The sequence below is a fragment of the Molossus molossus genome, unplaced genomic scaffold (genome assembly GCF_014108415.1).
Source record: "Molossus molossus isolate mMolMol1 unplaced genomic scaffold, mMolMol1.p scaffold_m16_p_14, whole genome shotgun sequence".
Classification (NCBI taxonomy): Eukaryota; Metazoa; Chordata; class Mammalia; order Chiroptera; family Molossidae; genus Molossus; species Molossus molossus.
Genome location: NW_023425349.1, coordinates 37,908,009 through 37,934,750, shown reverse-complemented (window position 1 = coordinate 37,934,750; position 26,742 = coordinate 37,908,009). Strand labels below are relative to the sequence as shown.

The window sequence follows — 26,742 nt, the reverse complement described above, 5'->3', positions numbered from 1 at the left end:
ATAATTTTGAGCTGTTGACCTAAAGACAGTAGTATTATTACATATTTGAGGTTTGAAAAATGATCAGATTATGTCATTCCCTGCTTAAGATCACTCCAGTGGCTTATTGTTGCATATAGAATAAATTTCAATTTCTTCCCTATGGCCTCTATGATCTGGTGCCTGCCTACTACACAGATTTCTTTTCCTTTATTGATTTTACAGAGAGAGGAAGAGAGAGAGAGAGAAACATCAATGAGAGAGATCATCAATTGGCCACCTCCTGCATGCCCCCCACTGGGTATCAGGCCCACAACCTGGGCATGTGCCCTGACTGGGATCAAACCAGTTACCTCTTGGTGCATGGGTCAGTGCTCAACCACTGAGCCACACTGGCTGGGCTTCTTCTTCTTTTTTTTTATCCTCACCCGAGGATATTTTTCCATTTTTTGTACAGATAGAGTGGGAGGGAGAGAGAGGAAGGAGAGAGAGAGAGAAACATCGACGTGAAGGGACACATCGAGTGGCTGCCACCCGCACGACCAACCAGGGCCGGGACAAACTGCAACCGAAGTACATGCCCTTAGCGGGAACCAAACCCGAGTCTCTCCGGACCGCAGGCCGACGCTCTAACCGCTGAGCCAAACTGGCCAGGGCTTCTTTTTTTTTTTTAATCCCCACCTGAGGATATGTTTTTTATTGATTTTAGAGAGAGAAAGAGAAACATTGAACGGTTGCCTCCCATACTCACCCCAACTCGAGATTGCACCTGCAACCCAGGTATGTGCTCTAACTGAGAATTGAACCCACCACCTTTCACTGTACCGTGCACCAACCAGCTGAGCCACACTGGCAGGGCCAGATTTCACTTTTGTACCACTGCCCCACTAGGCTCATTATGTTAGCTGCAAGTCCTTCTTATATAATTAAACACTCTTGGGTGGTTCTCTCTTCCTTTGCATATTTTGTTTTCTATATCTTAAATTACTTTGCCTCTAGGTCTTCACATAGCTGGCTACTTCCTGACCACTTAAATGTTACCTCTCCAGTGAGGATTTGTCAAAATAACCAAACTAAGCAACTTTACCCCCTTCCTCATTCTCTTTTGTCCAGCTCAGTTGAATCACCCTGTTTTATTCTCTTCATAGCATTTATCTACTCTCAGAAATCATTTTTAGTTATTGTTTATTGTCAGTCTCACGCAGTGGATTGTAAGCTCTGTGAGTGCAGAGATCTTGTCAGTAACCCTAGCACACATAACATTCCCTAGCATATAGTAACTTCAATAAATGTTTAGGTATAAATGATTGGAGAAATGAACATGTTTGTTATTTGAGGGGAAAGAGCATTACTGAAGTGACAGATTGAAGATAAGAGAAAGGAACAAAGATAGAGTGAGAGCTTGAATTTTAAGAGGGGATTGGATCAAAAAGCATGGTAGAAAAATTAACTCGGGATGGGGGAAGAATAGGGACATACTGAGACAGGAGGAATTGAGGTTAGGATGGTGAAGATATAGGTATATTTCTAAGTGGATGGAAAGGAATGGTGGAGGGATTCACACCTTTATGGCTTCTATATTCTTAGTGAACAAGAAGGTTAGGTCTTTGGTGATGGTGAGGTGAGGTGTTTTTAGAACATTGCTCTTAAGGAAAGGAGTGAAGACTGGAGCAGCTGCAGGTGGAAAGGGAGCCAGTTGAGTATAAGCAGAATGATAATCATATGCCTACCCTTGGACTCTTAAAATACATGTCCAATTAAAATATGCCTAAGAGAGATAGTTGAAAGAACACTAGACTGGGAGTTGGGTGACTGCCCATCTATGTCTATCTAAGGGAGAGAGAAAGAAGTATAAGTTACAGTGTAGTTTTTGTGCTCAAATATCTTAGACTATTAAGTGGATTATACCTCTCATCTTGCACTGATTTTAAGTGATCTGTATTAGAGGGCTGTCATTATGAACCTAAATGGAAAAAGTTTTATGAAGTCCTTATGGCTTAAGTTGGGCCTTAAAGGAGTGGTTGAGTTTCTCTAAGTGAATGTAAGGGGATTATTCTAGATTAAGATGAACCATTAGAGCCATATATAGTTTTTATGTTTGAGGAACAGTGAATAATTCTGCTTCTTCATGGAAGGAACCTAGAGTAAGAGATACGGTTTAACCCCTGCTTCAGTGTGGATTGAGAAAGGGTGGTATGCCATTTTGTTGCCAACATCAAGCCATCCTTTTAACTCTTCTGTAATTGGCCCTGGGGTTGTTTAAAGTGGCACAAATGTGAGGTGTACTTCTTTTTTTTCCCCCTCACCCAAGGATATTCCTGCACCAGTTTTTTCAGATAGAGTGAGAAGGAGGGAGAGAGAGAGAAACATCGATATGAGAGAGACACATTAGCTGGTGGCCTCCTGCACAACCCCGAGCAAGGCTAGGGATTGAACCTGCACCCACAGTTTATGCCCTTGACCGGGAATCGAACCTGCGACTCTTCCATCTTTGGGCCAACACTAACCACTGAGCAAACAAGCTAGGGCTGAGGTGTACTTCTTAAAACTAAAATGTTGATATACAATTAATCTTCCTTTACATGTAGATTTAGGACTAAAGGCTGTTGGCTGGTCTTGAAGTTGTGTTATTAATAATTTGTTGTCCCTTCTTGACATAAACAAATTCATTGATTGAATTATAGTTTAGGCTTCTAGCAACTTTCTGAAAACTAAATTTAAAAGACATCACGCCCAGCTGGTGTAGCTCAGTGGTTGAGCATCAACTCATGCACCAAGAGGTCGCTGGTTCGATTCCCGGTAACAGCACATACCCAGGTTGTGGGCCCAGTCCCCAGTGGGGGGCACACAGGAGGCGGCCACTCGATGTTCTCACTCATGGTTGTTTCCATCTCTCCCTATCCCTTCCTCTCTCTCTAATATCAATAAAGGGTAAAAATTTAAAAATAATAATAATAAATAAAATAAAAAATAAATAAAACAGATATCACTACATCCTTTTCTTTAAGTATTGCAGTGGTTTCTGCTGTTTGGTGACAGTATGATGGTATTTGGCTAGACTTTGATGGATTTATTTTATTTGGTACAGTAAAATCTGCTTATGGATGATGATATTTTTCATGTACATTTCTACTTATCCTTTTAGTGTCTCTTCAGAGTTCTCTGGATCAAATTCTAACTTTTTAAAAAATACTGTTTTTGATATTTTAGAGGGAAGAAGGGAGAGGGAGAGACAGAAACATTGATGTGGAAGAGAAACATCGATTGGCTGCCTCCTGCACGCCCCCTACTGGGGATCAAACACCCAACCTGGACATGTGCCCTGAATTGAACTGGACCTCTAAATCGATGGGATGAACACTCAATCCACTGAGCCACACTCGCTGGGCTCAAATTCTAACTTTCATCAATTTTTTTTTTTTTTTTTTAATCCTCACCCGAGGACATTTTTCCATTTTTTGTTCAGATAGAGCGGGAGGGAGAGAGAGGAAGTGAAAGAGGGAGAAACATCGATGTGAAGGGACACACTGAGTGGCTGCCACCCGCACGACCAACCAGGGCCGGGGACAAACTGCAACCGAGGTACGTGCCCTTAGCGGGAACTGAACCTGGGTCTCTGTACCGCAGGCCGACGCTCTAACCGCTGAGCCAAACCGGCCAGGGCAACTTTCATCAATTCTTTTGTTATTAGGTAGATGGCACACATTCCCTCCACATTTCCTATAACCAACATTGAGACTTTGTCTTTTTCTTTCCAAATCATTTTGAATGTATGGTGCCATCACTGTAATTTTGCCTGATATGTATAAATTATTAATCTGAAGAGCACCTCTGTGCTTTGTTTCTCTAGGAAACCTTGCCTAATTAAAACCATTTCATTTTGTTACCGGTAAAGTAGTCTCTGTTCTATATTTAGATGCTTTCTGAATTACAAACCCACAGCTTACAAATTTCACTTAAACATAAATAATCATAAAGTATACACTTCTCCTTCTTCTGCCTACCAAGATTCCCTTCTTTCACATGCTCTCTGGATAGCCAATAACTTCTCCTAGGATAGTGTCTCAAAGCCATGGTGAGCTGTCACTAACTTCCATTCTTTTTAAGCTGTAGTCAAGGAGGATATGGACCCATCTCTATTCCCATTTTCTTCTCTCTTTGATAACTTAGTTTGTTCTTCCTTAGCCAGTCTTTATTACAGGTATCATTGTGTAAGATACTTTTTCATCGAGTGTCTTCAGTTCTGGCCCAGTACTTTTGGACAATTCCTTTTATTGTTTTCTCTTCCCTCTTTTACAATCTAGGTTGCTTAAGCTTCCTTTCTGTTTTGTCTTCTCTTACCCAGAACTTTTATAGGTGCTCACTATGTATTTGTTTTAAGAATAGATGAATATTCTAAGGTCATGTTTCTTCAAACTAGAAAAATATCTGGATCTTGGGCTTTAGACATTTGAGAATCACTGCATTACATTAAATGCTATCATTTTGGGTGACTGCTTAGAACCAGCATAATTATGAAACAAGCTCAGGCACTGAAATTGTAGCATATGGATGTTATCTGTAATTTTATTTTTTATTTATTTATTTATTTTTTATCCTCACCCGAGGACATTTTTCCATTTTTTGTTCAGGTAGAGTGGGAGGGAGAGAGGGGAACAGAGAGAGAGAAACATTGATGTGAAAGGAACACATTGAGTGGCTGCCACCCGCACGACCAACCAGGGCCGGGGACAAACTGCAACCGAAGTACATGCCCTTAGCGGGAACCGAACCCGGGTCTCTCCAGACCGCAGGCCGACGCTCTAACCGCTGAGCCAAACTGGCCAGGGCTGTTTCTGTAATTTTAAAAGATTGTCATTGAACTGATTACATAGCATTTAACAATTATAGAAGAAGTATAGATTATTGATAAAACTTTCATGGACTTTTGTTCCCCCATTCCCATCCATGAATCCAAGTTTGAGAATCGTTGTTCTAAGAATTTACTATTTGTTAGAACTTTATTGTAAGAGGAAAAAGATGGACAGAAATTTTCCTGGTAAAAGATCTAGGCAGCCTGTGAAGTATTTTTTAAGGGATTGATGTTTTAGAAATGAAAATTATGTTTTCCTCTTTCCGTTACTATAAGAATATTTTCAGTGGTGGGGCATAGGTTGAGTGGGCAGCTGGTAATTGTGGATCACTGGTGGTAATTGTGGATACACTGTTAATTGTGGATCACTTTAGATCATCGTTTCTCCACCAGGGTGATCTTACCCCTCAACGGACATTTGCCATTGTCTTGAGACAAGTTTGGTTGTCACAGTGGGGGTGGGGCAAGTTGCTATTGGTATCTAGTTGTTACACACCCTAAGGATGCTGTTAACTATTTGATGCACAGGATGGCCCCTCACTTTTAGAAGTAAGTAGTAAATCAAGTTGGTTTTTGGCTTTCTCTACTGCTTGGTTTATTTTGGGGGGTTTGCTAGGAAACGGCTTGTCTTTCTGTTTCCAAGTTTCCCAAGTGGTGTTGTATTATTTCTGCATTTATTTTACCTCTTCTTTTGAGTTAGTTTATACCCTTCTTTAAAAACAATTAATTCTAGTGGTTTTAATAAGATTTCAGGAGGGAATTAAAAGTAGTTTCATGTGTTCAGTTGGCCACCTTTACCCAAGGGTAAACTGAATGATCTGTTTAAATATCACTATTACAGTGGTATTGGATTTTGGCTATGTCGTGGATTCAATAGGGCCTTAATGGGGACCCTAGCTGGGAACTAACCATCATTTATAATGTTATGTGTAGAAATCTATCCAAAGATCTATAATACCACTTTACAAAAACCTCATTAATAACATGGCAAAATGATGTTTCTTCAGGGAAATGATGATATGCTTCAGGTGCTCAGCACTGCTGCATGCACAAACTCCAGCCACAAGTTATGATTCATTATTTATTTCCAAGGCAAAGGAAGTATGTTCTCAGCAAGATGTCATGAAATTCTGTAATTGAAAAATTAAGTCAAATTTTCTCTCACAACATTTCTATTCATGCCCTTTATGAGAGAGAGGATAAAATAGAAATGTGGTTTATTATCAAGATTGTGTAAAATTTTTTGAGTCATCAACTTTCCTTGTATCTATTATTTCCCTTTGCTCTGAGTTATATTGTACCTACTTAAGGCTTTAACTTAAAAGTAGAAGCAAATTTTTAAAAATAAATAACTGTGTTAACTTAATTCAGTGGTTTTGTGTTGTCCTTGATTTCTGGGATCCCTAAGACTGTTTCATGGGGTATGCTAGATCAAAACTATTTTCATGGTTGTAATAAGACATTAACTTACCTTTCGGACTCTCATTATCTTATTAGTGTCCAGTGGAATTTTCGAGACTGCATGATGTGTGATGAGGTCATTGCTGTGTCTGCTAATGATAAATGTAAAACATTATTCTTCTCACTAAGTTTTTGGAGAACTGCTGCCCAGTTGGATGAGACCCAGGTTACTTATGTCTATAGTGCTATACAAGATCATAAATTTATGTCCAGTTATTGGTCATGCAGTGAAAATACTGCTACTCCGCTTAGTGAGTACATTTTGAAGTTAACTGCCTTTGGTTTACTAGTGAGTGAGCTGATTACTGGAGTTCTGAGGGACCTTACAAGAGTCATCTGGTTCAGCCCCTTATTTTACAGATAAGGAAACCAAGTCCTAGAGTTATTGACTTGCTTCTAAGTCTGTGGAGTGTTTTTATTTTAAAGTTTGGTGAAACTATTTGGTACCCAAATATACTCTAAGTATATGATAGATTATTACAGCAGTTTTAGTTTGTTTTATTTATTTTTTGCCTCAGGACCCCATTATATTCTTAAAAATGACTCTCTTACACTCTTACTTATTGTTTATGTGTGTCCTATATAGATGCTTACTGCATTAGAATTTAAAACTGAAAAATTTTTTTAAAACTTATTTATTTGAAAATGATAGTAAACTCATTGCATATTAACGTAACATTTTTCTAATGAAAAAAAAAAAAAAATCAATGTATTTTCCAAAACAAAAAACAAGTTAGAAGAGGGGAGTTGTTTTATATTTTTGAAATTCTCTTAAATGTTGGCATAGTAGGGGGCACCTGAATTCCATATCTGCTCTGTATTCAGTTGGTTACTACAGGTTATTTTGGTTGAACTATATGAAGTAAATCTGACCTTACCAAATATGTAGTTGAAAGGTGGAATAAACTTTTTAGGTAATTGTGAATATTCTTTATAGGTGATAGTTTCTTAAAGATTAATTGTGCAGAATCTGAAGCCAGTGATTTTTCATGCTCTGGTACATTAAAATACATTGATTTGTCTTGAACTTTGAGTGGATCTTTTATATGCCTAATTTTGTAACATTCATTGCCATTTGCAAAATTTGGGTTGTGAGTGAAGCAGATCCTCTAAATGTTGGCACACTTCATTATACAATATTTTTTAAAAAGCACATTTGTTAATATCACCATCAATATAATCAGAAAAGTGTTTATAAGTATGGTAAAATATGGTCAAGTCAAGCCCTCAGTGTCAGCTTAAACGCTTTCCAAATGAAGTAAAAACGGTGTTCTGTGATAATTCCTTGAGACAGCCTCTTACACTGGTATGCACTGGAAGTGTTAATATACTTCCTCTTTATTCTGTCAAACAGAATAAAGATTGGATGTGTACTTAATGATTGAGTTGTAATACAATAAATCATAAATCAGGGCCAGCACTAGGGTGAACCAGGTAAGGCATCTGGCTGGAGTGCAAAGTTAAGAAGGCACTATGGAAAGCAAGTGCCTCGTTACATTTTGTACCATGGGTGCCTCACTTGTTGCATCCTGGTCCTGCCTCTGAGATTACTAATTTTTACTGTTTCATCAAAGACTTCTTGAGCAAATTAAAAAAAAATTTTTTTTTGTTTTTTAACTTCAAGTACATGGAGTTGAAAGATCCACTGTTTAGCTTGGGGGTCACTGTCTTGATTTGTGCTGAAGCTACAGCAATTTTTCCCAACATTGCTTTTTTTTTTTTTAATATCCTCACCCGAAGACATTTTTTGTTCAGATAGAGTGGGAGAGAGAGTGGGGGAGAGAGAGAGAGAGAGAGAGAGAGAGAGAGAGAGAGAGAGAGAGAAACATCGACGTGAAAGGGACACATCAAGTGGCTGCCACCTATACGACCCAACCAGGGCCTGGGACAAACTGCAACTGAGGTACATGCCCTTAGTGGAAACTGAACCTGGGTCTCTCTGGACCGCAGGCCGAAGCTCTAACTGCATAGCCAAACCGGCCAGGGCCCAACATTGCTTTTTTTATCCCCTCTTCACATTATTACTTTTGCACTATCTGCAAATGTCAACATAATGAAAAAGAGAATGTTTTAGTATTATTATGAAAATAATATTAACATCACTGACTTCTGGGTTTCTAGACCAATTTTGAGAACTGTTATATATTCTATTATATGCTTTGTTATAGTATTTTGATATATGCCTCTCCTTGATGTATCTGTTTTGGTACATGGAACTGTTAAAAATGATTGTTATTTAGCTTATGTTATCTAAGAGGATTGCTGTTATTTCAGTTTTGATTAGCTAGGAAGTTCTGAAAACTGCTTCTTTATACCTTCCACAGGATTTGACCATCAATATTTAAGCTACTTAAAATGTCACAGTAATGGTTCCCACCTTACCTGCTCATTGAAATCACCTGGAATACTTTAAAACCACTGCATAAGCCCCACCCCTAGTTGGTTTGGGGTGCTGCTTGGATTTTGACATTTTTCAGAAGCTCCCCAGTTGATATTAATATGCAGCCATGGTTGAGAACTGTTTTATAGGGGATGAACAGTGTTTTGATTAGCTATTTATGCAAGTGTTTTCTATATTTAAATAAAATGTAATTAAAAAAATAATTTTAACACTGTTCCTAGGACGAAAGGAGATTAGATTGCTACCAACTGGTTTAAAAACAACTTGAGAAATACCAGTCAGTTCTATGAAAGGGTTTTATTTAGGGGAAATTTTTTTAATGAGGTTGGAAACTAATCGGATTATTTGCCCTTTGATGGGTCGTTTGTTAATTCTTAAAAGTTTAGTTTGTGGTTCTAAATGTTCACTGTGTAGAAGGCATTGTGTTAGTGATTGAGTAGAAATAATACAGGCATATCTCAGAAAATGAGGTTTAAAGTACTACAAGCAGCCCAGCTGGTGTGGCTCAGTGGTTGAGCATCAACCCATGCACCAAGAGGTCACCGGTTCAATTCCTGATCAGGGCACATGCCCAGGTTGTGGGCCCAATCTCCAGTGAGGGGCATGCAGGAGGTGGCCAGTCGATGTTCTCTCTCATCGATGTTTCTATCTTTTTCTCTCCCTTTCTCTCTTTCTCTGATCAATAAAGAAAAAAAATTAAAAAAGAAAAAAGTAATGTTAGCACATTTTTTAGGTGCCAATATTTTGTCTAATTTTTTTTCTGAACACTTAAAGTTAAATATAAATATGGTGTTATACAAAGGATTTTTCTCTTTATTTCTTTTAGAATTAAAGTTGGGAGAACTGCTTCATGATAAACTGTAAGTCTTTGTGTCCTTTGTAATACTGTGGTGTGATATTTCCATTTGTTTTTTCTCATGTGCAGAAAAAGTACATTTCCCAAGTACTTGAATTCTGAGTAATTTTACATTCAAAGCTATAAAATAATAAAACTAATTATAAATATATTTTTAACCTTGGTGTGCTATTTTGGGGCAGCTGACCCTAGTGATATGAAATGTTTGTATAAGTGAAACTGTGACTTATGGTCCTTTCCTTGAGGATAAATGTACAGGATGTGGCATTTCTTAAAGAAAAGGTGTTGGTTGTATGTCATATGTGATGACCACAAATAAGTGACTAAATACCTGGGTGAAAGTAGACTTGGAATCCCTGGTGAGGTAAAGTGAAGGAAACTGCTGAATTATATTTATACTCTCATAGATAGCCTTAGTTCCCATACTGCTATATTCAGGCTCAATTTGTAAGATTAGGAATATGACATTTTAAATGAATAGGTGGGCAATACTGGGCATTTGGGGAGAGGGAGTAGAACCTGAAATTTAGTTCTTCTCAAACTTTAATGTGCATCACAGTCATCTGAAGGGCTTTTTAAAAAGCAGATTGATGGCCTCTACCCCCAGAGTTTCTTATTTAGTAGGTCTAATGTAGGATCCGAGAAGTTGCGATTTTAACACATTTCCTGGTGAGATTGATGCTGCTGATCCTGGGATAACACTTTGAGAATCACCGTAGGTCATTATTTTGATGTTGCAGGCACTTAGGGAAGGATATGATGAAACGAAATCGTAAGCTGATGTGGGAAAGCTATAGAACAAGATTTGAGAGAGCACAGCTAGAGGGACCTAGCCCTCTTTATTTTCCCAAGGCTTTAGGCTCAGCCCAGGAAATAGCAGCCTACCTTGACCATCTATTCAAGTTGTATCCTTCCAATTCATATCTTCTTTAGCTGTCTTTTCTTCCTAGCATGTACAGTCTTATAACATACTATGTAATTTACTTATCTTTATTGCTTATTGTCTGTTTCCTTACATTAGACTGTAAACTCCATGAGGCAGGCAAATTTGTTTTGCTCGCTGATGTCCCAAGTTCCTAGCACATAGAAGGGACTCAGTATTTGTTGAATGAATGAAATAACTAGAGTCAAATTTTCTTTTTGGCTTTTCTTCTTTCCTTGCCACTTCTTGAGGCCTGTCTCAGTTAATGAAATACTTATCAATCCATAGTGCATCAAAACTATCTGCTTTTATGGTTTATAAGCCACAAATACTAGATCGTCTGGATTTCTGGATTGCTTTTCATTTTATACTTGCTAAAACTTGTAGAGTTTAATGTCCAAATTATTGGACTTTCAAGATATAAAGAAAATGTAAAAACCTAAAAGTTATATTTGTTCATGATTATTCCAAGCATGACTTTCTAAATATTAAGTAGAGAAAATTATATAAAGAAGGCAAACTGACTTGAGTTGGTGAACTCACAGTACAATATACAGATGATGTATTACAGAATTATACAGCTGAAAACTTTATAATTTTATGAATTGATGTCACCCCAATAAATTAAATTAAAAATAAATAAACCTTTATACTCAGTGACAGGGACTGGGTCACCCAATTATTTTAAAATGTAATAAATTGCAAGAAAAATGATAATTCATTAGAGCAATAAAAATACTAAAATGGCTAATATAATCCTTAAATTAAACAACAAAGACTAAATGTTTAATACATGTATTGACCATCAAATAGAAATGTGGATGGGGTCCAGGTGGCCAGCGGTGGTGATGTCAATGAACTTGCATGGAAACTGATGGACTTTGGAAGTGGAGCTTCCTATGGTCAGGAAAGGATTGAGGAAGGATTAAGCCTTAAACCTGACCTTGAATGAAATGTATTTAACCAGTCTAGAAAAGGAAGCTCTAGCTCCAAAAATATCTGATACTCCTAGTTCTGGTAAGTACTACCCCCAGGGTCTGATAAGAATCAGATGACATACATGCCAACCACATTAAACCCTTTAAAACCAGAAATTTATCAGTTTAATGAGATAATTCAGTTTGCCTTGATGATACTTAAGAATATTTGAGAACCAAACCCCAAAGAATGTGTGTTTCCTATTGCCCTAATTTATGGTCAAATGCATCCTCTTAGGAACACTAATGATCTTTCTCCAAATCCTCTAGACATTCAGACAAATATATTCATCTACAGATGAGAATCATATATGGATTTAAAATACCTATCTAGATTATGAAGATAATGTCATAGAGGTGTCAAATGACTTTCAAAATGACAGTCAGAGTCAGAATCCAGATCTTTAGGATAAGGATGTTAAAGGTGTTAAGGGAGAAGGAGTGGGGTGTTCCAAAAGTAATTGATTTGAAAGTGCTGGATTAAACTAAGTAAAAAGAATTACCTTCCTTCAGGACTCCAAGATCTAATATGCTAATACACCTAGTGCCTCTCCAAGAAGAGGACATGGTATACAGTTTTCAAAATGCTACTGACCATGGAAACTTTATTTCATGGAATCCCCACAGGACTGATGTTATACAAAAAATACTTTGGCATGTTATCTCGATTACAAAGTCCCATATATTTGTTCAGTTTACATTCATATACCAAAAACAGCACAGGCTCTCTAGAGGCCATAGCTACTAGGGAAGATAAGTACTAAGTATTCTCAAGGACTCTCAATTGAGCACGTAAAATTGGTAAGGGTCTCCAGATTGCTATCCATAGGATTAAAGCTAAAACAGTTTCAGAAATAGACCAGTCTCACTAATTTATATATACAAAAGAGAATTTAAAAAATCCCAAAACCCTGCATCATACAGCTATTGTGCTGAAGTACAGTTCAGTAGAATAGAAGCAGAGAGATTTGAACTATACCTCCGTTCTTTGGAGTAAAAAGCAAGTTGACATCATGCTCCCTTCTTTTTCATGGGAGGTCTCCAACAAGGAGAAAGCTGGCAGAACAAGGACCTCCTGAGGGTGACTGTGTGCTCCTTTTTCCCCTGGCAAGTTCTAGCTTCTGCACCTTTGTACACTCTTTTCCCTTCACCTGTACTTTCCCTTGCCTCTGCTTAGCTAAATCTTTGTCCTACTTGCTTATTTGATGATTTCATATATGTATGTTTTTCTTTCCAAAAAAATGATTTTAAGGCCCTGATGACAATCATATACTTCTTCCTGACTTCCATAGTGCCTAGCTTAGGGCCAAGCCTTTATGAAATATTTGCTATAATTGTTATATCTAAATGACATGGCTGTAAGAGATTTTGCTTATCACTTATATTTGAACAAAATTCCAATTAGATATCTTGAGAAATTAGACTCTAATCTGAGGCTCCTGGTTCTGTCTTTTTTTATTTGTTTTCTTTTAAATATCAGCACAGGTTCTGACTCTTTAAGAGCTGCTTTCTTAAAACTTAAAAAAGCAGCAAGAAGAAGAAAAATTGGAGACCTAACAGAGACCTTAGGTGAAGTGCTGATGTTACTAGAAGCTAAGTTCTAGAGCTGTGTTATCCAGTAGCCACACACGGCTATCAGCTGACCCAAATTGAAATGTGGCGTAATATATGCTTTGATGTTCAAAAACTTAATATGGAAAAAGGAATGCAAAATATCTCACAAATAATTTTCTATACCGAGTACCTGTTAAAATAAAAATTTGGGGTATATTGGATTAAATAAGATATGTTATTAAAATCAATTGTATCTGTTTCTTTTTATGTTTTTGTGTAGCTACTAGAAAAGTTAGAATTATCTTTGTGGCTCATGTTATATTTCTGTTGGTCTGTGCTGCTCTAGTGTTTTAAGCACTGAAGACTAAAAAGTGGTCCAAATATTAAATGTGGCTACTAACTTATAAACCTAGTTTTGTTTTTTTCAAATTCATGATGCTAAAAACACGCACAAACAATAAAGTTGGGAGAAGAAAAAAAAGGCAAACTGGAATCTGTTATAGAGCAGTTGATGCTTTTTCCCCCCAAAATATTTCTAATGCGCAACCTGTTGAAAGAAGTGCAAAAACTATATTTTGTTTTCTCCTCCACAGTGCATGTAAAGGAATTTCAGTAACAAGTAAATGGAAGAATTTTTGTGTTAAAGGAAGGTTATTTAATTGAAGTAGAAGTGATAGCAAGTTGGAAAGACTTGTATATTAAGTACATAGAATACTGTAGTTATTTAAAGTACTATTATAATTTTACACCATTGTGGGAATCTGGGTAAGATCACTAGTTCAGAAACAATTTGTGGGGTCAATTTTTTTATTTGCAGATTTGGTCTATTTGAAGCCATGTCTGCCATTGAAATGATGGATCCCAAGATGGATGCTGGCATGATTGGAAACCAAGTTAATCGAAAAGTTCTCAATTTTGAACAAGCTATCAAGGTGGTCACCATTGTACTTTTTGTGTTTGCTTTTATTGTTATTTATATTTTAAAACATTTTGATTAATAATGGAAATGAAACAGTATATTAACTTAAAGTATAATTTTCTAAAAGTAGCTCAGATATATAAACAAGAATTAGTTATAACCTTTAGTTATCTATCTCTTTCTATTGAAATCTGAAATTTAAATTTTTTTTTAATCCTCACCTGAGGATATTTTTCCATTTATCTTCAGATAGAGTGGGAGAGTGAGGGAAACATCGATGTGAGAGGGACACATCAACTTGTTGCCTCCCGCATGACCCCGACCAGGGCCAGAGATGAACCACAACCAAGGCACATGCCCTTAACCAGAATCGAACCTGCGACTCATTGGTCCACAGGCCGATGCTCCTACCACTGAGCCAAACTGGCCAGGGTTGAAAATTAAATATTTAAGGTCTTCATTAAAAGTTTGCTCTGCATTTGTGTGTGTGCATTCTTATTTTTGTTTTTATTTTTTTATCCTCACCCGAGGACATTTTTTCATTTTTTGTTCAGATAGAGTGGGAGGGAGAGAGAGAGAAACGTCGACGTGAAAGGGACACATCGAGTGGTTGCCACTCGCACAACCCAACCAAGGCCAGGGACAAACTGCATCCGAAGCACATGCCCTTAGAGGGAACCGAACCCGGGTCTCTCTGGACCGCAGGCCAGTGCTCTAACCACTGAGCCAAAACAGCCAGGACTGTGTGTGCATTTTTTAAATTGATTTTTAAAAGCATGTGAGTATATATTTTAAACCATGGTAACTGGCTTAGGGATTACATTTTTTTTATATATATATATATATATATTTTTTTTTATCCTCACCTGAGGACATTTGTCCATTTTTTGTTCAGATAGAGTGGGAGGGAGAGAGAGAGAGAAACATCGATGTAAAAGGGACACATTGAGTGGTTGCCACCCGCACGACCAACCAGGGCCGGGGACAAACTGCAACCGAGGTACGTGCCCTTAGCGGGAACCAAACCTGGGTCTCTCTGGACCGCAGGCTCATGCTCTAACCACTGAGCAAAACTGTCCAGGGCAATATATATTTTTTTTTATTATAAATTTTTTAATCCTCATCCAAGGATATGTTTTCATTGATTTTTTTTTTTTAGAGGGAGGAAGGGAGAGAAAGAAATATCAGTGTGAGAGAGAAACATCGATTGGTTTCCTCCCTTATTCACTCCCACTGGGGATCAAAACCCATAACCTATCTATTAATATATTAAGTAAAGTGTGGTAGTGAATTTTAAATTTATTCATTGGGAATTGATTTAGAAATTCATTCATAGTTACCACAGTTTAATTTTACATATTTTATGAAAAAAGATTTGCTAAGTGAAGGGATATTGTAAACAAAATTTACAAGTAATATATAGTTAACCAACTTAAGAGAAATATTTTTATTAGTATTATTTTTTTAATCCTCACCAGAGGATATTTTTCCATTTATCTTCAGATAGAGTGGGAGAGGGGGAGAGAGAGAGAAACATCAGTGTGAAAGAGACACATTGATTGGTTGCCTCCTGTACAACCTCAACCAGGATCGGGGACCAAACCAAAACCAAGGTACAGGCCCTTGACCAGAATCAAGAACGAGACTGTTCCATGAGCCAGTGTTCTAACTGCTGAGCCAAACCTGCCAGCGCAGGGAAGTGTTTTTTAAAAATGTTTATATTCTTTGTAAGTTTTGATTATTATAATGATTCATATTAATGCTTGAAACTAATTTGAACTGCTTTGAAAATACTTGTTGGTTTGGCTTTTCATTTCTTTATAAAGGCCTTTATTCTGTTTCAAATGAAAGAGGCTTTGATTTTTCTTACCGAAGACTTGTTTTAGGCATATTATTTTTAAGACTACAGAGTTAATTTGGCATCAGTTTTATCAGATGATGAGATAGAGTTTTCTTAAAATTGCTATTTTTTGCTATTGCTAAATACTTAATTTTTGAAAGCCAAAATGCTGGATTTGATATAGCATTTGCAAAATGCTACTGTACATAAATTTTAAAAACTTGTGTTTATGTGTCACATTCCCTCTTTTTTAGGATGGCACCATTAAAATCAAAGACCTCACCTTGCCTGAATTGATAGGGATAATGGATACATGTTTTTGCTGTTTGGTAAGAGTTAAAATAACACTATTTGTTAATTTAAAAACTATGCCTTACCTGAATCTTTATCTTTAAAAGTATACACACCAATGTTGAGTATGAAATACATGTATTGCTTAGCCTAGTAAGGTATATATATATAAGATTAGCAGGCCAAGGTATGCTATAGGAAACAGTATTTTATCTTTTCATCCAGTGATTTTAGTTTCTCATTTTCTGTGCTAGGGGATATTTTCTTTCTAGTGAAAATGATAATGTAGCCATTACCCAAAGTACCCTTTTGTTCTCAAGGTACCCAGGGAACCAAATCTGTAATTGGAAAGTTTCATAAATAAGCATAGAATTGAAACGAAGACCTTTGGATTCACTTTGGAGAGGTATTTTCCTAATCTAGAGTGAGTTGTAGTGAACTGGCCATGTTTTTTGAAAACAACGAAAATGTTTTAGAGCTTTCTATATGCTGGATAAGTTGTCTTCCCTAAACAATGTTGGTTAATTGTGGTAAAATTCTTATTTGTACCTCTGTTTTCTTTTTTGCCTACTTTCTAACAATCCTTTTCTTTTTAAACTTTTAAATCATTTACCTTAGAAATATGTAAATTTTATTCATTTGGTCATTTACTAAGTATTGATTGCCAGTATGTGAAGAACTTCTACTAGGTGTCTTACATGGATATTTTTCTCTTAGGTCTTATTCAATATATGGTATCATCTTATTTGCCTAGGAGTACATTGCTAGGAAGGGGCATAACCAGAGTCCTGATTCTGATCCTTCTTCCCCAAAAGCTGCCTCTTTCCCTCAAAAATATCTTTCTTACCCTTTCGCACTTTACATCTCAGTGGAATAGGACAAATGGAGGCAAGAGAGAGGGGTTTTGCCAAAGTTGAGCAACCATTATTTGTATGAGACGCTTGGGACTGTATCTAAGAATTTGGCCTTTAATAGGCAGATGGATTTTAGTCTGGAAGGTTCTGTACACTGGTAATACAAAATACATACCTTAATTATAGTAATTTTCATGTGCCTTTCTCATTTTGTAATTGAGCACTATGTGTCTTTCTCTATTACAGAATTGTTGGACTTAGTGTAAAATATAATATATAAACTTGAGCAAAATCATTTACACTCTCACTGCGTTTTTTTATATGTAAAAGGAGAAAAATACGACCCTCCTCAAAGTGTTAGAAAAAATGAGATAAAATATATGAAAGTGCATAGTCAGCACTTGGGACATAATAGTTACTCAGTAGGTATTCCCAGCTTTGAGCACCTGCTACCTGGCCCATTGTAACTACTCAATAAAATATTGTTGAGTGATTATTTTTTGTGTTTTAAAAAGATTTCTCTGGTTGGGGATATTGAATTAGAGATGGAAGGCAGTAAGACCATTGTGTAGTTTCTTGCAGTAATCTAGGTGAGATGTGATGCTCTTGACTGGGAGAAGTATTAAACATGCAAAAGAAAAGTTGAATGAGTGACTAGGGTCCTCGTTAGTTCTAAAATTGTAAATTCCCTAGTTTGTGGATTTTTATTGACTACATGTGGAGTTGATTGCTTTTGGATGCTGTATTTGGAAGCACTCTAGTTTCATTGGTCTCCAAATATATCGCAAACTGAATTATACATAAGAATGCTTTCCGTATTTATATCTTTCAGCTAATCATATTTATGGTATGTGACTCTTGAAAGACTTTAGTCAAGGGAAATTCTAACTTTTGTCTTTCTTGACCTTCCCTTTAATCACCTTTTAAATCTTGTGATTAATATATTTGTTTGGGTCTGTGGCACTTTGGCCTTTGACTGTTGAATTAATTTAGACTTTGCAGACTCTGTGTCACCTTAAACATATACATTCTTTTATTTATTTTATAGATAACATGGTTAGAAGGCCACTCCTTGGCACAGACAGTATTTACGTGCCTTTACATTCATAATCCAGACTTTATAGAAGATCCTGCCATGAAAGCTTTTGCTCTGGGAATCTTGAAAATCTGTGACATTGCAAGGGAAAAAGTAAATAAAGCTGCTGTTTTTGAAGAGGTAAGATTTTGTAATAGAAGAATTCCTGAAGCTCATTGACGACCTTATTCACTGTGATGTATTTAAGTGATTATATGATACATATTTTTGTAACATGTGTAGTTAAAAACAATACATGGCATACATAAACTACTAAAATTCTGCAGCACACCAAAAAATATATAATTGTGTCTATATAATAAAATTTGTGTAATTTTGATTTATTCACACCAGACAGCTGTTGTGCTGGTGTTGTCATTTTTTTTTTTTTTTTTTTTTTTTAATTTAACAATCTAAAGTTAGAGGTCAGAGCCCCTGATTAAATAATCAGGTATTGCATGTTATAAAAATTCTTGCTGCACACTGGTTGAAAATCACTGTCTTAGGCTATAAATATTTCCCTCCAGTTAGTACTAAGCACCTCACCCTGAGGAAGTGTTCTGAGTTATAGACATAGATTTTTTTTCTCCTTATAGAAAATAAGGTTTTAGATGCTGATAATTTTAAGGGAAAATGTGATAGCATTTGTTGAAACTGGTAAGTTTCTTTTTAATGTTGTTGATCCAAAATAACTATCAGGCTCCTACAGTGGTCCAGTGTATATATAGTATGTAAAGCTTTTCAAAATTAATGTTATGCATGTGAGAATAATTAAATATATACCTAACATGATTGTCCACATGTAAATGTATGGTTTGTGAGTTGTTTACGAAATACTGTCTTACTTTTTATACACTCATTGGTTATTTAGCTATGTATTTGAATTGACATGGGTATCATTATGGAAAATTGAATCCACTGGGTGGAATTTTTTAAAGATTAGTTTAAGTTAATAAGTGAGAAGAGAAATACAAATTATTTTAAATAGTTACATTCTCAGAGTATATCCAAAGGACATCAGAAATCAGTGGGGCAGAGAAATGATTCATTTAACAAATTGTACTGGAAAAATTGATTATCACCCTTGAAAATTAACTTATCATTTTACATCTGCCTTAGTCCCCGTGGGCTACTATAACAGAATACCATAGACTAGTTGGCTTATAAACGAGAGAAATTTATTTCCCACTCTTCTGGAAGGTAAGTCATCTAGGATCAGTCTCTGGTGAGGGCCTGCTTTCTGTTTCATAGATAGCCAGCTTTACACTGTGCCCATGTGTGGTGGAAGGGGAGAGGGAACTGTCTGGGGTCCCTCTTACAATGACAGTAATCCCATTCATGAGGTCTCTGCCCTTGTTACCTAGACACCTCCCAAAGGCCCCTCATCCAAATATCATCATTCTGGGGTTTCAGACTTAATATATGAATTTGGGTAGAACTAGGGGAGGGTGGTTAACAACATCAAAATAAATTGCAAATAGATGAAATATTTTTAAGTGTTAAAAAGTTTTTTAAAAATCAGAAGATAGTTCTCAAAATAAAATGGCCTTTAAACATAAAATGTGTAACCTTAAGAGAAATGTAAATTAAAAGTGTGAGATACCATGTTTTTACCCATTATTGGCAAAGATGAAAAGTTTTTTTATAATACACCATGTTGATGAGGATGGGAAAACAGGCACTCACATGCTGTGTGTGTATGATATGATGGTCATTGTTTCCCTCTAAACTTTTCCGATTTTCCAGATAAAATAGAAAGTTTTATAATTAGAAAAAATTATAACTATCTAAGTTATATAATTAGAAAAACAATTGATTACTTAGTAAAAGCCCTTAAGAGATATGGTAATGAATAAATGAGAATGACTTATAATCATTTCTTTGTTTAAAATGGATGTTTCTGAAATTCCTAAGTGCTGGTGTATTTTGTTCTCAGATTATGTCTCTGCTTTGTTTTAGCTCCTGGACTGGATACATTTTCAGCTGCCTAAAAATGTTTCTTAATATCTTGTTCACACATGCAAAAAGGGAAACATAATTCTTCCCCCTTTTTCTTCCTGCATTCTGTACCTTGCAAAATGGTATCTAGAGTATCTTTGATTAATTTTTTTTAACCTTCTACATCCTGATTCTTTTATTTTTACCTTGCAAATATCTTGGACACTGTTTTTTCTTGTCTCTCATGGTACCTGTTTCAGTTCATGCCTTTGTCAGCTTTAGATTTAGGTAGAACTCTGTTTTTCTTTCCCAGTCTTTCCCTCTAGTTTATTCTCCACATGATCTCCTTAAAAACAGGTAATCTGGTCATGTTTAGTTTTGCTATTTAAAAATATTCCTTGGGGTGTTTTAATAAAAGTAATAATACTTGCACATAGTCAAATAGCCCGTAAGTCTTACAGTGAAAAATTGTGATTCTCTGCTCTTTCTTATCCATTCTGTAATAATAATAATAGATTCTTTTAACTTTTTTCTACTATTTATTTCCATATTTCTGGATAATAGTCTTATATTCTAATTTCTGGATTTAAAGACTTAACAGTTTTTGGCTATGGTGTATCAGCACATATTTAGCAGGTATTTAGTATTCATACATTACCCCCTACTGTACCCCAAATAGTAATTCAATTTTTGGTTAAATCATTACTTATTGCTGACATTGTTATGATTATATAAATATTAGTGACAGATAAGACAAACTGGTGTATGCCTACATTTTCTTTCTCATACAAAATTTTGTTTTTCTACCCCTGGTATATTATTGTTCAGCTGATCCTGATTATATTATTCTCTTCCATTATTTCATGTGTGCACAGGATGTTCCTTCTGTCTCTCATGCCTTTTTTCTCTCTCTTTTAGGTTTTAAAACTTTTTATTTCTATATTTTATAAATTGTGCATTGCCCTGGCCATTGTGGCTCAGTTGGTTGAATGTCATCTCATGCATCAAAAGGTTGCCAGTCAGGGCATATGCCTGGGTTTCAGGTTCAATCCTCAGTAGGGGGTGTGCAGGAGATAGCTGATTGATATTTCTCTCTCACACATCTCACATCGATGCGTGTCTCTCTCTTTCCCTCCCTCTCTCTCTGAAATAAAAACATTTTTAAAAATTGTGCATTCCAATAATTGAAATCAATTTAACAACAAAAAAATGGCACTCTGATTAAACTATGTTTTACAACCTGCAGGGCACCTTGGACCAGCTTGGTTTTTAAATAATTTTTCTTTATAGAATTTAGAGAGAGAAGAGAGATAAAGACATTGATGAGAGAGAACATCGATTGGCCACCTCCTGCATGCCCCCCACTGGGGATTGGGCCCACAGCCAGGGCTTGTGCCCTGCCCAGGAATTAAACTGGCAACCTCTTGGGTCATGGGTCGACGCTCAACCACTGAGCCACACTGGCCGTGCCCAGCTTGGTTTTTTACTCTACATTTAACTGTCATACCACCCAGCTTCTTCCTTCACCAATATGCAAGTTCTTTTCCTTACCTGCCAGCCAGACAGGCATATGGAAGAGTCAGTTGTGGCCTTCGTTGTCAGTAGTTCTCTGATGTGAAAAGGGGCAGCAGTCATTTAAACTGATACAACCTCTTTGCATCTTACAAAGTTAAACAGCTGAAAGAAGTAAAATTAAGAATGCTTATAAAATGTACAGTGCATATTGATGGTGTGTGCCTCATTACAGTTGCCTGCTTGCTTATCCTGTTCAGTCGTTCCTTTTGAAGGCAATCGATTTTTCTCTTGCATTTCTGTCTTTGATTTCAACCGATTGAGTTTCTCAATCTCAGCCATATTGGGTTTGTCAGAAGAGTTCTGGAAGTCAGAAGTCCCACACAGGTCTCACAGGGCCAAAATCAAGGTACTAGAGGGCTACGTTCCCTTCTGGAGGCTCTAGGGAATGGTCTGCTTTCTTGCCTTTTGCTACTTCTAGAAGTCTCCTGCATTCCTTGTCTTATGACTCCATCTTTAAAGCCAGCACCTCTGCAAATCTTTGAACCTTCCCGATAGTTACATTTCTCTCTGGTTCTCCTTATGCCTTTTCGCTTTTATTTACCTTTTTAGGGCAAAGTCCTACTTATCTTTAAACTTTGATCCCACTCTCCTCACTTGCCCAGACAGACTCTAGTTTTTTCTCTGCCCTTTCTTAGCACATTCTTCTGTTATAACTGGATCTGTACATAGTGGTTAGCACGAAACAGTCTACTTGACACCTTTTGTCCATGTGTGATCGTGAATAACATCCTCTTCTACTCTCAGTAGTAAACCAGTTTGAATAATAATGGTGTGGTTTACCCTTACTGATCTACTCACCTCCAAAAATCTTGATTCAAGAATACTACTCTTTGATTGCTACCACTTACTTTGTTGCTTATTTACTCAAATTCCCCTACTCTCACTATCCTTTTGTTTTTATTTTTGTTTTTGTTTTATCCTCACCCGAGGACATTTTTCCATTTTTTGTTCAGATAGAATAGGAGGGAGGGAGGAAGAGGGGGGGAGAGAGAGAGAGAGAGAGAGAGAGAGACATGGACATGAAAGGGACACATCGAGTGGCTGCCACCCACATGATCAACCAGGGCCGGGGACAAACTGCAACCGAGGTACGTGCCCTTAGCGAGAACCGAACCCGGGTCTCTCTGGACCGCAGACCGATGCTCTAACCGCTGAGCCAAACCGGCCAGGGCTATCCTTCACTTCTATAGAGACCTTCAATTTATGGATGCTCTTGCTTTATTTTTCTGTTATTCTCCTCGTGTCCTCATTTCCCCATTATAGTGCTGAAATCACTCTTAGCTCCCTTGCCCTTCCTATTTCATCATAATATGTCACTTATCTGGCTAAACCCCAACCATCTGCCCACTCACTGCTTGTACCAAAACAGCAGAAGGCTACTAGAGAATTCATATCTTGTGTCTGTTCTCACTTTAATTTTAGGTCTGCAAATCTCAGATGGGCACTCAACATTAGTGACAGTCCTACCCTATAACATTTCTATAGTGAACTTGCTTTTCCACTCTCCTAGGTGACTTTTCCACATCTTTTCTTCTCAAATCTCTAATGCCAACCCTTCTATCAGCTTGCTTTGCACCATAATGACATACTAGATGGAATTAGAAGTACCCCATCTTCTCACTATCACAAGTGGTAACCTATGTTGATATCCATATACTCTGCCATCTATCTTGTTAAAATTGAAAGTAGCTCTGTGACAGTCTAAGCTCAGCTCCTCCACTTGTGTTCTAGATTCTATCCCTCTTGCCTACTGCAGTTATTGAACCTTCTTTGTATTGCATTACTAGTGTTTCCTTCACTACTAGATTATTCCTATTGGCATATAACATGCTTTACCATTCACTCAATTTAAAACACAACACCAGCCCTGGCCAGGTGGCTCAGTTGGTTGGAACACTGTCCCATCACCAAAATGTTATAGGTTCAATTCCTGGTCAGGGCAAATACCTAGATTGTGGGTTCAATCCCCCGGTCAGGGCACGTTTAAGGGGCAACCAATCAATGTTTCTCACATCACTGTTTTTCTCTCTCCCATTCCTTTCTCTCTAAAATCAATAAAAACATGTCCTTGGGTGAGGATTTGAAAATAAATAAACAAATAAATAACGAAACACCAGTTCTTTTAATCCCATACCTCCTTATTTTACAATCTCATTTCTCTGCTACCCTATACAAAAAAATCCATGAATGAGCTGTTAATATTTACTTATTTTGCTTTCTCTTCCAGTCTCTTCTCACCTACTTGGACATTCTCCTACAGGACATTCTTTTCTACCACTACACAGAAATGGGTGTTAACAAGGTCCTTAATGATACCCATTTTGCTAAATCCATTTTTCTCACCCCTCCTCCTTCATGCTGCCAGCATCATTTGACCCAGTTGACCACTCTTTGACATACTTTCTTCTCATTTTCCTGATACAGCAGTATCTTGGATTTCTTTTGCCTTACTGGTTAGTTCATTTCCTGTGCTTGTTCCTCTATGCTGGAGTGTTCCTGCCTCTTCTCAATACCTTCTCCTTCAGCTGATTTCCTCCAGGTCTATGGCCTTTAATAACACTATGTGTTGATGAATCCCAATTGTATATCTCTAGTCCTGATTCCTTCCCTGACTTCCAGACTCAAGCCAAGTAGCTTCCTGAAATCTTCACTTGGTTGACCAAAGAAATTACAAACTTAATCCATATAACTGAAATTATACCCCATTTCTGTCTTTAATACTGCTGCTCCCCATCTCAGTAAATGGTACCATCATTTACCAGTTGCTTAGACCAGAAACGATTTTTGATTGTGCAGTTTTCCTCATAACTCATATTCATTTCCTTGGCACATCATGTTGGCTTTACCTTTTAGATATATATTGATTTCAGCCACTTCTCACACTTAGTTATAATCTCAATTCAAATCACCATAAGCTCCTGCTTGGGTTGCTCCGGCTTGGACTGTCGAATTGTGTCCAGTATCTGGTTTCATTTTGATCTCTGTCCTCCTTAAATCCACAAAGTTTTCAGAGTGATCTTCTTTTTGTTGTTGTTGTTCTTAATCCTCACCTGAGGATATTATTTTTCCATTGATTTCTTTAGATAGAATGGAAGGGGTGGGTGGGTGGGGTGAGAAACATCGATGTGAGAGATGTATGTCGATTGGTTGCCTCCCACACTACCCCAGCTGGGGCTGGGAATTGAACCTGCAACCCAGGTTCATGCCCTTGACCCGGAATTGAACCTTTGACCCTTGTTTGGTCCACGGGCAGATTCCCTAACTGCCGAGTCATACTGGCCAGGGCTCAGAGTGATCTTTTAATGGCAGCATCTGTTTACCCAACTCATCTTTAGCCCTCAATGACTTAGGTTAAGTTCTTGTTATTGAGCCTTCTTTTTATTATACAGGCCTGTGATAATTATCCCAGACAAATACTTTTCCTTAGACTCCTCTTGGCAAACTCACAGTTCACAGATAGGGCTTACAGGTTTTTTTGTTTTGTTTTGTGTTCACAATGTTAGCCTACTTAGCTTTTTAAAAATTGGTAAACATTTAAAAATTAGAAGATTTTACATTAAATTAGGTTTTTCTGAAAAATTAGGAGACCTTACCAGACTAGCTTTGCATTAATTCATGGCCACAGTAGGGTAATTAATGGCTGACTTCCTTTAGAAGTATATGTTCTCGCCTTTGCTGCTGTCCCTACCATTCCCCAGAGAATCTTGTAACCAGCTTGATGTGCTCAGGACAATTACCAGCTGTTTACATTTATGGCCCCTGCCCTACAGTAAGTCATCATTCATTCAATGAATATATTTTGAATAGTACTCTGAGCCAAGTCCTATTCTTAAGTCCTAGAATAAAGTAGCGAATAAAGCAAAGCCTGATCTCATGACTTATGCACTCTTTTGGGTAGTCATTGTGTATGTAAACAAATACAACATAATGTTATGTGATGATTAATTATATGAAAAGTAAAGCAGGACGAGGGGATAGAAAGTGGTAGATGGTGCTGTTTTAGAGAGAATGCACAGGGGAAACCTCTTTATGAGGAATTGGCATTGGAACAGAGGCTGGAACACGGAGTGGAACTTTGTAAATCTTTTGAAGACAGTCGTTTTGTGGAGAAGGTCAGTAAGTACAAAGGGTCCTGAGACAAGAATGTGTCTGATGTGTCTGAAAGACCCAAGAAGGCCTGTATGTGCAGTACAGTGAATGTGGAGAAGAGTGGTGGACAGGAAATGAGACACGAGAGGGAGACCAGAGCCACACACCAGAGGGCTTTAGAGGTCATGGTGGGCCTTTGGATTTTCTTGTAAGGAAAGAGACTAGGTTTTGAGTAGACATTGCTGTGAAATGGCTTATTTTAAAACAATCCTTTTGACTTCAGGTAGCAAAGAAGTTATAGCAGGGACAAGTGTGGGAAGGTGGAGGACCTGTCTGGAGACAGTTATAGGAGTGAGAGATGGTGCTGACTTGAACTAGAGACAGCTGTGAAAGGAACAAGACATGGTTAGATTAGAAATTGAAGGTAGTGCCCTGGCCAGTTTGGCTCAGCAGTTAGAGCGTTGGCCTGTGGTCCAGAGAGACCCGAGTTCGGTTCCTGCTAAGGGCACGTACCTCAGTTGCAGTTTGTCCCTGGCCCTGATTGGTTGTGTGGGTGGCAGCCACTCGATGTGTCCCTTTCATGTCGATGTTTCTCTCTCTCCCTCCCACTCTATCTGAACAAAAAAGGGAAAAATGTCCTCAAGTGAGGATAAAAAAAATTGTAAAAAAGGAAATTGAAGGTAGAACCTACAGGGTTTTCTGATGGATCTGAAATGGGCTGTGGGAAAATGAGAGGACTTGAAGTGCAGGTTTTTAGCCTGAGTAACTAGGTAGGTGGAGGCTCAGTGTGGTAAACACTAGGAGAGTTAACTTTTTTCAGATACGTAAAATTTAAGAATCCTATATAATATTCTAGTAGAAATTTTTAAAAGACCCAATCCTGTGAGTGAAGTAATAACACTAAGTTCTTTGAGACCAGGGATATAATGTATGTTAGTTTTTTTCTTTTTCTTTCTGTTTGTAAGATAGTAATACCTGACATGAATTGCATGGTCACTGATGTTTTTGTTAAGAATTCAGAAATTTTGCTATTGTTCTGGCCACTGCTATAAATACCTGTTAGTGCATTATATTAGGCTTTTATATACATTTTAATAAGAATTATAATGTGACAGATACATTCCTTAAATAGAGCTTCTGACTTTTTAAATAATCCAAA

At 37.2% G+C, this 26,742-nt stretch overlaps 1 protein-coding gene across 2 annotated transcripts in view; it reads left to right on the top strand.

Annotated features, from left to right (window-relative positions):
- The window catches only part of NAA35 (N-alpha-acetyltransferase 35, NatC auxiliary subunit), a 77,299-nt gene that overhangs the window by 10,586 nt on the left and 39,971 nt on the right, over positions 1 to 26,742 (top strand). For both annotated transcript variants that reach the window (XM_036260657.1, XM_036260658.1), the window contains exons 3-6: positions 9,520 to 9,553; positions 13,820 to 13,934; positions 16,016 to 16,090; positions 17,955 to 18,122. In XM_036260657.1, the coding sequence (XP_036116550.1) occupies positions 9,520 to 9,553; positions 13,820 to 13,934; positions 16,016 to 16,090; positions 17,955 to 18,122 (392 nt within the window). The remainder of the gene's footprint in view (positions 1 to 9,519; positions 9,554 to 13,819; positions 13,935 to 16,015; positions 16,091 to 17,954; positions 18,123 to 26,742) is intronic.